General features: G+C 35.8%; 1 protein-coding gene across 1 annotated transcript in view; it reads right to left on the bottom strand.

Annotated features, from left to right (window-relative positions):
• Positions 1-1,685: 1,685 nt before the first annotated feature.
• Positions 1,686-13,632, bottom strand: part of LOC117331697 (acylamino-acid-releasing enzyme-like) — a 28,172-nt gene continuing 16,225 nt past the window's right edge. Inside the window, exons 12-23 of the mRNA XM_033890533.1 lie at positions 12,918-12,969; positions 11,292-11,374; positions 10,440-10,575; positions 8,654-8,731; positions 6,833-6,913; positions 6,566-6,654; positions 6,181-6,291; positions 5,979-6,027; positions 5,295-5,325; positions 4,088-4,190; positions 3,154-3,260; positions 1,686-2,757 (exon numbers count right to left, since the gene is read on the bottom strand). Coding sequence (XP_033746424.1) covers positions 2,643-2,757; positions 3,154-3,260; positions 4,088-4,190; positions 5,295-5,325; positions 5,979-6,027; positions 6,181-6,291; positions 6,566-6,654; positions 6,833-6,913; positions 8,654-8,731; positions 10,440-10,575; positions 11,292-11,374; positions 12,918-12,969 — 1,035 coding nt within the window. The 3' untranslated portion in view covers positions 1,686-2,642. The remainder of the gene's footprint in view (positions 2,758-3,153; positions 3,261-4,087; positions 4,191-5,294; positions 5,326-5,978; positions 6,028-6,180; positions 6,292-6,565; positions 6,655-6,832; positions 6,914-8,653; positions 8,732-10,439; positions 10,576-11,291; positions 11,375-12,917; positions 12,970-13,632) is intronic.

Here is a 13,632-nt window from a genome sequence, read left to right as displayed (position 1 = left end):
AACATCATTGGGGGAAGAGGAACAGATTTTGCATAAATGGTGACTCAGACCCCCGAGGGGACAAAGGCATGGGGTCCCATAGGGGAAATAGAGGTAATTCCTTTAAATCGCTACTAGTCAAAAAGTTATGAATGGATTTGAACCCAATTTAGTTAGAAACATCCTTGGGGGAAGGGGAACTGATTTTGCACAAATGGTGACTGACCCCTGAGGGAACAAATGGGCGGGGCCCCATAGGGGAAATAGAGGTAATTCCTTTAAATCGCTACTTGTCATAAAGTTATGAATGGATTTGAACCCATTTTGGTCAAAAACATCCTTGGGGGAAGGGGAACAGATTTTGCATAAATGGTGACTCTGACCCCCGAGGGGCCAAAGGGACGGGGCCCCATAGGGTAAATAGAGATAATTCCTTTAAATCGCTACTAGTCATAAAGTTATGAATGGATGTTCTAAAAACAATTCTTGAGGTCTTTCAGACCCATCGAGAGTCTGGACTTCGTTATGTCTTTAATGCAGTTGGGATCCCCACACCATAACCATATATAGCATTGTTTGAGATTGACAAATAAAACGAATTGAACATGAACATTATTTTGACATTTGGTCTAATCCAACCAGGTGAGCAATACAGGCCCCATGGGCCTCTTGTTAAAGCCTGCACAAGGGATGTTCAAATTTAACATTGTGAATGTTTAAGGGCATTGCAATTTTTAAAAGCATCCTGTTGAGCAACTTAATTAGGGCACCACATCACAGATATATTTATATATCATAATCTAAGATGGCTGTTTTTCTTTTTTCCTTCTTGCATAGGGTCTTTGCCGGGGATAAGCCGCTCCCCTCATTTTTTCCAACTTTCAGTGCACTGGCCCCCTGGGCTTATACCCGGTAAGATACGTTAAATGCAGTGTGTCTCTCATTATTTTCCTTTGACCAATAACTCCAGTTTGAACTGTTGGATTCAGGAAAACATGCATATTTGCACAGGTATAAATGTGTTCTTCAAATAATGTCCAATGGCCATTTCTTCTATTGTAGTTTTCTTCTTAATATTACTCCACTGGGTAGTCAGTTTTGAATGACTATAGCCAAGATTGAAAATAAAAAGGATCTATCTGGGATATTTTGAATTCATTTCACTTCCACAAGGCCAAGAAAGCTCGGTCAGTTATTGAACCAGCAATGTAATCTTGGGTGAAGATCCAAGGTGCTTGGTTAAATGCTCCTTACCCGTGTCGGGTTGTGTTTCTCAGGAAGATGAGAAATGGCTCTGGTCTGTGCTGTTGTTGTGTCATTGGGCAAGACACTGCCCTAATTGCTCTGGATGGCATGCGATGGGCCGCCGGTATGTTGTTCAGCGAGATAATCGCAAACTACTCTATGGATACCCCATCTCAAAATGATCCTGGCATTCATGGGGTGATCAACCCAGCAAACGAACAAATGGACAATGAATATATCATCCAGCTGATGACATTACTGTCGGGGTACATGTTGGATTAACATACTTGAGAAGACCGAGCTACATTGGACTGAAAACGCTCCTGTATTTTCATTTTCTTAGCTTGCCAGAGGATTATTGGAGACAGCTGATCTTTGAATTACATGTTCTAGTTGACACCTTACCTGCAGTTTTATATCTGATACTGTGTGTGAGATTATAATGATGAGGAACACTTGGATTTGCTGCATCTGATTTATTAACTCGTCAAATCACTGGCCCGTCACAAAACAATAGACCGTTATCTATTATATATTCACAATAAATTAACTGTATCTCTGTTTACAAAAATACAAATGTACATATAAATGTAGTATACTCAAACACACAAATCAGTTGAAAAACAACATTTGTACATTTACTTTCGCCACAGGTAAGTTACCTAGGTAGCATACACTTTTACATACAATGTAGTCGTGCTGTTTAAAAAGGATAGAAAAAATTACTGACTTAAACAATGATTTTTGTACAAAAATACAGCGACTCTATTGCACTCCTTAGCATTGTTAAGTAGCATGAATAATTAGAAAATGATTATTACGAATTGTTATAACATTCCATGGATTCTTTGAGCAATTTATATATAACAACCCGCCAACCTCAAAATGACCATCTCATCATTACCTTCTATGTGTTTCATTGTACAAACTTATGATTTTATGAATCTGTTAAATAATAAGCGGAGGCTAAATTTCATTATCGCGTAAAGTAAAATGATTTCAGTTCACTATCTTCTAATCAAACTGATGATTTCTATACCTTTTTTGCTAGATGATGCCAATTAAAGGCAATATCAGTTGCTTATTTCATACACACAATACAGATAAAAGACAACAGGTTTAACAATAGAATCACAATTCATAAAAAAAATGGTTATCAAAACTATTTCTGTATAAGAAAAGCCTTTTTGCTAGGAGTAATTAGTCACTATATCTTGTAATATGATTCTTTGACCAAGAATTTCATATAAATTAAAAAAAAAATCTTGGATATACGGTACACTCATTACCAAAAATTTCATACAATTATGTATACGTAGCTACATATGTATAAACATCAAGAATATTCCCATTATATCCTGAATGTTTTCCTTAACAGAGCTGGCTCGTGAGGATCGATATTAAGCTAAACCTCAACGCTATGTAAACTGTAGGCCAAGGTGAGTGTCAAACCAGGAAACAATATTAACAAATGCATCAGCGTCAGCTTCAGCTGTGATGATTGGATGACTGTTCCCCTCGTATGTCACCAGCCTGGCACAAAGAAAAGGAATGTAGTGATTTTGCATACAGAAGTTAGTGACATATATAGTACATAGGCTTGTAGTGATGAGATAGCAATGATGCAGTACACAGATATCTGTGATGTTGTACACAGAGAGTAGTGATGTAGTACACAGATGAGAGTGATGCAGTACAAAGATAATAGTGATGTAATACACAGGTGATAGCGATGGAGTCTCCATGTATTATTGATGAAGATATAACTCTCTTTGACTTTATCATCAGGTAAGAAAGTTAATAACTTCACATAGCAGTATATAACAGAGTAACATGAGTGATAACTTGATTTAATTAGTATTTTAAAAGTATGATGCTTATTTTTTCCAATGTATTTGCTTATTTTTTCCAATGTATAAATAATATTACCTGGCAGGAACATTCCTAGATCTCAGGGCTCTGTAGAATTGTTCCCCTTGTTTTGGCGGAACTCTTCGGTCATCTAGACCTAGCATAATTTGTAACGGTGCCTTCACCTAAAACAGATTTCAAAGTATGAAATATTGGCTACATCACATTATGGTTTCCTATATAATCAATTTTGATGCAACAATCGAATTGGATATACATTTTGAAACAATGCTGCATTAGTCCATTGAATGTTACTACAGTGTACAATGATGCCTGATTATGTTGTCTGTGCTCTGAAATGGTGTCGTGTTCTTTTCTACCTTTATCATGGACTAGTCATTATACTATAAAATTGGATATTTATGCGTGAAAAATTTTCGCTTAGCCAGCTTCCAGAATGTTTGCGGCATGGATATTTTGCTGTCAGCTGAAAATATATTTCCGCGTCATTACATTATTACATGTATACCATTATATGGATTATATCATAAAGGTATATGAATTCTTATTGAATTATTATTGAATCTTATATGTCTTTGAATTCTTATTGAGTGAATTTATGATGTTAAGCTGAGGAAATCTGCAGTATGCAAATAACAAAAGATTCCAAGCTCCTTGGGCAGAAAAAGAAAGCAAGGTGATTATCTTTATTATAGGTCAGAACAGAAGTAGCTATAGTTGGATCATCATTCACGTTTTATATTTATAACTATAGACACTGTATATGACTGATCTACATTGTCCATTCATGTCACTGGTCATCACTAACAGGGTTAATCTTGGGCACCTTAGTTTGGTAACAAACATATATATACTAAGGGCTGTTTTGTTTGGTCATACTCTTTATATAACAATTACCTGACACAATGAACAACACAACTTTAAAGTGTTACCACGAAATTTGTTCCTTTTGCAATTTGACTTTTTTTTCCAGTGAAATGTTTTTAATCACCTGATCAACATGAGCAATTGGTGACCTGACAAACATCTGAGATAGCTGTTCTCCATCAGGTATGATTGTGTGATCAAATGGCAGACCACATTCCACCATCACCCTGAAATACAGTAAATATTTCATCATAACAAATGCCTCAGATGGGTATTCTTTGTTAGAACTGAGGGACCAAAAGGACACATAAATACAGCAGTACTAGTAAGGGGGAAGACAACTCTAAAACATCATTTATTGAAAATGACTTCCCTCAGACTTTCAGCAATATTGAAAGATAAAAAGCATACTTTTGTTTTAACATTAAAACAAAAGGCCCAATGGGTCCTCATCACACACCTGCTTCTAATGATCTTTAAAGTTGATCTGCAGCTGATTGACACTATATTCAAATATGAAGTCTAAACTGATTCATTTAAAATATAAGAGAAGTCTAAATTGATTCAATTAAACATTAAGCATTCGCCCAATATCATGGCTCAAGCTCTCTTAAACATAATTGATCTTGGGACATTGAAGAGAGGTCAAGGGCATCATCTTCATCTCAACATGCCACAGGCCCAACATCTTGAACCTGCATTATTTGGTTATTGAGATTTCAACATATTTGATCCCTGTGACCTTGAAAGTAGGACAAGGTCTTCCATTTGAATAAATTTGGATGTACTTCATCTCAGCATGTTACTTTAAATGACCCTGGGCCATCTAATTAAACTAACTTGGTAGCACTTCATCCAAGCATACTACTGGCTTAATATTATGATCCTAGTCCTGTTGGATATGAGAAAAAGTTGTTTAAATGGAAATATTGATGACAGTCAGACAGACTGACGCTGTATGGATGAGGGATGCCGCAACACGGCATAAGGCAAGCTCACTTGTGAGGTAAAAAAATGTGAAGTTGATACAAATGTTATTAATTTCTAACAATCATTAAATAGTGAGGGGAATCATCTTTGTGCTTGTCACAGAACATGATGCAGCAAAGGTGAAACTTCCAACCACTGTAATTTTACCATCAAATATTAAAATAACAATATCTTCAGGAACTGATGATAAGTTACATATTACCAAATCTGAAAAACACCTTTATTTAATACTAGTCACCATTCTGAAGCAAAACTAAAATAACTGTGACCATATAAATTTCAGGATAATTAAGGATATTTATCTGACTGTGGTATCACTTATGAATGTTTACTGAACTCACCAGTCAGGAATATCAGTCACACCAATCATGTCTGTAATAAAAAAAAAATAGGTAATGTTTTGAATCCAACTAAAGGACAGCATGTCATCGTGAATATTTAATGTAGGGACATGCAGGGGGAGTTTACTCCGCAGGACCTCATGTTCTGTTTGTGCAAACAAGACTGATTGACATTAAAAAACATAATAATATAAGAAAAAAATACAACTTTAACTGTGAAAATGAACTAGTTATGGCAATAAGTTAAGATACTGAACATTTTCACCATGGCCATCTTTTGAAAGCCAAGAAAACGTATATTGTTAACCATACATTGTAAGTATTTCACATTGAAGAAATCAGGCAAGTCCTTCAGGGCAAGATTATGAATTAATCCCATGCTAATTAATCAATGAAAGTCATATTAGTTATTAGTAATGGAACGATAGCCATTTTCATCCAAACAACATTTTACAGCTTTAAATATGATGACATCATCTGATTGAGATGTTAAAATGTTAACAGATAGCTAGTCCAACAAAGTGGTATGAGAAACTTGATTTATGGCTGAGAATGTAACCTGCTGAAGGAGATAATTCCTAAGTTGACACAGAGAAGCATACTAAGTGATAGACAGATTAGAATCTTAAACTGTGGGTTGAGATTCTTGTGTTTCAACTCCAAATCAACACCATTGCAACTTACTTGTTAAATTTGTTACAGGATTTCTACAGGAACCAACTTTATAAAAATCCTGAAATACCAAAGAAAACAGATTGTTATCATATTGTATCATAAAAGTCATTTGTAAATAGTTTACCGATTAAAAATGAAGGAGGCATGGTGGAGGTTTCATACACATACTGTGTATGTCCATCAAATGATAGAGACAGTATCATTTACATACCGGATATTGACCAATCAGATGAGTTGTGAGAAAGCCACCATGAGATCCACCAAAAACAGCCACTTTGCTGCCATCCACTCGACCACTCTGGACCACAATCTCCGCAGCTGCCTGTCATTAAACATTTAATGAATTAGAGACGACATACAATGTACACGTGCTGTGTCGGTAAGTAAACTACACACTGTTTGGGCGACATATGGATAACACACTTGCTTTAACCTAGGTGGCAAGGGTTTGATTCTCAGATTGGATGACCAAATTGATTATCTCTGGGTATTTCTGTTTTCTCCCACAATAACACCTCTCCCACAGTTTTGTGCTGCAGGCACTATTTGTGTTGACTGCACAGTTTTGTGTTTGATGATTGAATGTTGTTACTTACATGTACATCTTTTACATCTTGGTCTCCTATCAGACCTGGAAGGGATCGCAAGTTGTTCTCCCCAAATCCAAAAGATCCTCTGTAATTGACTAGAAATATACTATTCATTAAACAATTTTATATAATTAAATTTTACTATTAAAATTCCATTAAAATGATTTATGATTAAAATTCAAATTAATTACCACAATTTTACATATTTCTGTTAAATTTCAAATTAACTACCACAATTTTACATAATTCTGTGAAAACAAGTGTTTTTCTTACCCATTAGAACAGCAAAGCCACAAGCAGAAAATCCAGCAGCATAACGAAAGTAAGAGGTAGGGAAGAGGGTGTGAGGTCCACCTGTATACCAAGAGGAGTTAGGGCAAACATTATCATTGTTCTTGTAGGCATTTACAATCAAAACATACAATAATGGTTACTGTAATACAATATATCAAAAGATAATCAATGTGGCTGCCAAAGTGTACATGAAGGGAGAGAAATAAGATGGCTGTAAAAGTGTATATATGGGGAGATAACTAAGGTGGCTGTCAAAGTGTCCATGAGGGGAGATACATAATTAGGGTTGATGTAAAATTGTACATGAGGATAGTTAATTAAGGTGTCTGCCGAAGTGTACATGATGGAAGATAATTAAGGTGACTGTTAAAGTGTACATGATGGAAGATAATTAAGGAAGCTCTCAAAGTGTACATGATGGAAGACAATTAAGGAAGCTCTCAAAGTGTACATGATGGAAGACAATTAAGGTGGCTGTCAAAGTGTACATGATGGAAGACAATTAAGGTGGCTGTCAAAGTGTATATGATGGGAGATAATTTGAGTGGCAGTAATTGGATTTACTTTGTTACAGAAAACAAGCACATGTCGGTTTCACATGTGTCATCATTTAAATATATACATAATATATATGAATTCACATTAGCTGGAACAGCTTGACTGTAGTAAATAGTTGACGAGTGAATTAACCCATACTGTACCATGAGGGGAGATAATATATCATACTGTACCATCAGGGGAGACAATTTGTCATACTGTTTCATAAGGGGAGACAATTTGTCATACTATTCCATAAGGGGAGACAATTTGTCATACTGTACAATGAGGGGAGACAATTTGTCATTCTCTAACATTTGGTTTGTTTTGCTTAACGTCCTGTTAACAGCCAGGGTCATTTAAGGACGTGCCAGGTTTGGAGGTGGAGGAAAGCCGGAGTACCCGGAGAAAAACCACCGGCCTACGGTCAGTACCTGGCAACTGCCCCACGTAGGTTTCGAACTCGCAACCCAGAGGTGGAGGGCTAGCGTAAAAGTGTCGGGACACCTTAACCACTCGGCCACCGGGGCCCCCTCATTCTCTAACATGAGAGGAGACAATTTGTCATACTGTACCATGAAGAGAGACAATTTGTCATACTGTACCATGAAGAGAGATAATTTGTCATACTGTACCATGAGGGGAGAAACTTTGTCATTCTCTAACATGAGGGGAGACAATTTGTGATATTGTACCACGAGAGGAGACAATTTGTCATTCTCTAACATGAGGGGAGACAATTTGTCATTCTCTAACTCTAACATGAAGAGAGACAATTTGTCATACTGTACCATGAAGAGAGACAATTTGTCATACTGTTCCATGAAGAGAGACAATTTGTCATACTGTACCATGAGGGAGACATTTTGTCATACTGTACCATGAGAGGGGACAATTTGGCATGTACTATGAGGGGAGAAAATTTATTATACTGTTCGTGAGGGGAGACAGTTTGTCATTCTGTGCCATGAAGGGATTCAATTTATCATATTACACCATGAGAAGAGACAATTTGTCATACTGTGCCATTAGAGGAGAAAATTTGTCATACTCAACAATGAGGGAGACAATTTGTCATACTGTACCATGAGGAGAGACAATGTGTCATACTATATCATCAGGGGAGACAACTTGTCATACTGTACCATGAGGGGAGACAATTTGTCATACTGTACCATGAGGGAGACAATTTATCATATTGTACCATGAGGGAGACACCTTGTCATACTATATCATCAGGGGAGACAACTTGTCATACTGTACCATGAGGAAAAACAATCAAAGGCGGTTTTTCTTTTTCAGCTTTAGGCATCATCAGGATAGCTTCATAGTCCATTTTACCTACAATAGACAATGTAAGTGATACTAACCAATATAAGTGATACTAACCAATGTAAGTGATACTAAACAATGTAAATCATACTAACCAATGTACGTCATACTAACCAATGTACATGATACTAACCAATGTAAGTCATACTAACCAATGTAAGTCATACTAACCAATGTAAGTCATACTAAACAATGTAAGTCATACTAACCAATGTAAGTCATACTAACCAATGTAAGTCATACTAACCAATGTACATACTAACCAATGTAAGTCATACTAACCAATATAAGTGATACTAACCAATATAAGTCATACTAACCAATGTAAATCATACTAACCAATGTACGTCATACTAACCAATGTACATGATACTAACCAATGTAAGTCATACTAACCAATGTAAGTCATACTAACCAATGTAAGTCATACTAAACAATGTAAGTCATACTAACCAATGTACGTCATACTAACCAATGTAAGTCATACTAACCAATATAAGTCATACTAACCAATGTAAGTCATACTAACCAATGTAAGTCATAATACCAATGTACAGTCATACTAACCAATGTAAGTACATACTAAACAAGTGTAGTCATACTAACCAATGTAAGATGCATACTAACCAATGTAATAGATACGAACCAATGTAAGGTCATACTAACCAATGTAAGAGCATACTAACTCAATGTACGTCATACTACCAAATGTAAGTCCATACTAACAATGTACGTCATACTACCCAATGTACGTCATAACGAACCCACAGGTAAGTCATACTAACCATGTAAGTCATACTAACCAATAGTAAGTCCAGTACTACCCAATGTAAGTTCATACTAACCAATATTAAGTCATACTAACCACATGTACATGTATACTAACCAATGTAGTCATACTAACCAATGTACGTCATGACTTACTCAACCAATGTAAGTCGATACTAACCATGTAAGTTCATACTAACCATGTAAGTCATGACTAACCAATATTAAGTCATCTACCTAAGTAAGTCACACCATGTACAGTGATACTAACCAATGTAAGTCATACTAACCAATGTACGTCATACTAACCAATGTAAGTCATACTAACCAATGTAAGTCATACTAACCAATGTACATGATACTAACCAATGTAAGTCATACTAACCAATGTAATTCATACTAACCAATGTAAGTCATACTAACCAATGTAAGTCATACTAACCAATGTAAGTGATACTAACCAATGTAAGTCATACTAACCATTGTAAGTCATACTAACCGATGTAAGTCATACTAACCAATGTATGTCATACTAACCAATGTAAGTCATACTAACATAGATATACAAGCACATTAGTATTGGAATGAACAGTCCAGATTGAGGTCTGGAACATCAATACATGTAGAATATCATATCAGTATAACAGAACATCGTCAGATAATGTTATTGACAAAAAGAGATGAGCATGCAGGTGACAAAACAAGAAAACAATTTTGTTTTTCCATTCTGAGACCCAGGTTTGATTCCCTGACTGAACATGGGGGCCACCTACAACATGGATTTTGTCAGGGATCTAGGTTTCTTTCCAAAGTAAGACCACTTGGGTGCTTTCATTTGGGTCAACAAGTGTGGTTAGCATAATCTGAAATAACTAAACTGGTAAAATAATCTTTTTAAAACAATCAAACATTTGTAACATCCTCAGAATCTTACACTGCCTCTGCTTACCAAACTTCTGATGTATGCGGTCATCTGTAGGAATAAACGTCAGCACCTCGTATTTAGAATCGGTCAATGGTGTAGGTTGTCCGTCTATCGGTGTTAATTCTGCCTCAGATCCCCAGGAAGGCAGATCAGCCACAGCCTTAGAATACACAAGGAAAATACAAAGGTCTAACAAAGATCTATAAACTCTAATTATACATACTAAATACTTATGAATCACATCTACATTTGGAGCTGGAACTGGCCTTATAGAGGTTTGACATTAATTCCTAGTAGAGATGGAACTAAAAGAAAGTTCTAACTGAATGTGAAATATTCAGATGTTACCTCCTGGCCACCATCTACTTACAGACAAGTAATGTTGTTGGTTTGTCAGGTTCAAGATGTGATAAGTCACTTCTTTATTTAAAACCTTTTGAAAATGCTTCATTTCAATTGGTTCTTTCTTGATTATTCTTTTATCTTTTTTCTCATTTTTTTTCCTATTTTATATCTTTAAATTCATGTATTTGTACCAAATTTAACAACATCCCATTATGTTCTCTGCAAAAAAATGACCATTCAAATCACTTATATATAAAGCCTAGTAATCTTGAACTTTGAACTCTAAAGCTTCACTCTCACTTCCTATGTTTTGATAACACTTGATTTATAACATTTATGCTTAGGAAGATATAAAATCTTCAATTCATTCTGGTAGTAATTTATTTTATTTTGGATTAAGGATTTGGACTGGAGTAACAAAACATCAAACATCAATATAGAACAGAGTGGTCCTTTACCATATAATGAGGCTGATTTGGAGCGGAGCAATACAAATGTTAAACATCAATATAGAACAGAATGGTCCTTTACCATATAATGAGGCTGATTTGGAGCGGAGCAACAGAACACAATCTTATCTTGATTTACATCCATCACTCCATAAGACTTGTTTCCTGAATAAGACATAAATATAGACACAGTAAGAGATGTCCAACAGCTGGAAGACAAAAATGTTTAAAAAAAAAAAAAGATCAGTAATGCATATTTAATATCAAGCTGATTTGGCAGATCCATATACACGTATCTACTTTACATTTTAGACATATCCTTCTAAATTATAGTTTCAATAATACCAATACTTAAAGAATAATATCAAGGTTTCCATGTATATATTTAGCAACAAGATCTACCCATCAGATGTTTTGTAGATCTGGTGCCACATGGTGGTAACTGATTTCTTCAGAAACAGAAGAAATAGAGAAATAATGTTGAGTTGGAGTTTATACACCACCATGGTGCTGCCTAGTAACATAACAAATAACATCCCTGACAACATGTACAACCAATAAATTCAGAAAGGTTTGACGTCTGGATGCATCTTTCTGCTGAGTTTATTCACCAATCTTGGAGATTTACCACTGGAGTAGTAAAATTTCACAATATCTAAGTGAGCTTGTTTCAATTCATCCATCTTTTCATCAACCCAGATCAGTGGATTTTGAACATGTCATCAATGACATCATCATAGTCAATTATAGTCGACTGGGGACATGTTCTCTGAAATATCCTACATAATTTCTACACCCTGTGACACTACACATGTACACTATTTCTACACCCTGTGACACTACACATGTACACTATTTCTACACCCTGTGACACTACACATGTACATTATTTCTACGCCCTGTCACACTACACATGTACACTATTTCTACACCCTGTCACACTACACATGTACACTATTTCTACCCTGTGACACTACACATGTACACTATTTCTACACCCTGTCACACTACACATGTACACTATTTCTACACCCTGTCACACTACACATGTACACTATTTCTACACCCTGTCACACTACACATGTACACTATTTCTACACCCTGTCACACTACACATGTACACTATTTCTACACCCTGTCACACTACACATGTACACTATTTCTACACCCTGTCACACTACACATGTACACTATTTCTACACCCTGTCACACTACACATGTACACTATTTCTACACCCTGTGACACTACACATGTACACTATTTCTACACCCTGTCACACTATACATGTACACTATTTCTACACCCTGTGACACTATACATGTACATTATTTCTACACCCTGTCACACTACACATGTACACTATTTCTACACCCTGTCACACTACACATGTACACTATTTCTACACCCTGTCACACTACACATGTACACTATTTCTACACCCTGTCACACTACACATGTACACTATTTCTACACCCTGTGACACTATACATGTACACTATTTCTACACCCTGTCACACTATACATGTACACTATTTCTACACCCTGTGACACTACACATGTACACTATTTCTACACCCTGTCACACTACACATGTACACTATTTCTACACCCTGTCACACTACACATGTACACTATTTCTACACCCGCAACAGTTTGTATTTTTGTTATTTGTACGTTACCAGAATTCTACTGCTTCTATAAACTCACCTGGGGTGATTCTTGCCATCCTTTTCTCTTTTACATTAAATACCAGACCGACCTAAAATGTTTGGATAGACATAAGAATGTGTAATATAAAATGTATATCTATTGATCACAGACTTTTCATGACAAGAAATTAGAATCATAAAATAAGCAGGTTTTATCATAATCAAATAGCATGTCAATGTGACTAGACCTTGGTTTGAAGCCTTCCCATGCACAATGTACTCTACCTTTATATTTGGTATCAATCATACATATATTGAAATCATTTTATCTGTAACTGATGCCACATACCCTTCACAATCACGGCATTGTGACCATTCTATTCAATGAACATGAGACTGCTCATCCAAGACTTACATACCACGATACCAAGTATAGCTTGTAGATGTTTGATCTAGACAGGTAAAGAACCAAACAATTATAGATCTTTGACCTATTTCTCAACAGGAAGTTTTTCTCAGTCTATATACATATATTGGTCCAGGTGTGAAAAGTACTTTGTTAGATCTTCAGATCTTAGCTGTTCAGAGAATATTTACCCCACAACAACTATACAATCACAGATCTTGTGACCAGAATCATACCAATTTTCCCCAAAATATTTGACCTACTTGTGACTACAGACATGTATAGATCCTATAATGAACTCAGCATATGTCTGATCATTTGACCAATAACGTATAGGGTAAGCCAATATAACATTTCATGTATTGTG

Source organism: Pecten maximus, chromosome 7, assembly GCF_902652985.1.
Source record: "Pecten maximus chromosome 7, xPecMax1.1, whole genome shotgun sequence".
Taxonomy (NCBI): domain Eukaryota; kingdom Metazoa; phylum Mollusca; class Bivalvia; order Pectinida; family Pectinidae; genus Pecten; species Pecten maximus.
The sequence above is the reverse complement of the archived record's forward strand: the minus strand, read 5'-3'. Positions and strand labels throughout refer to the sequence as shown.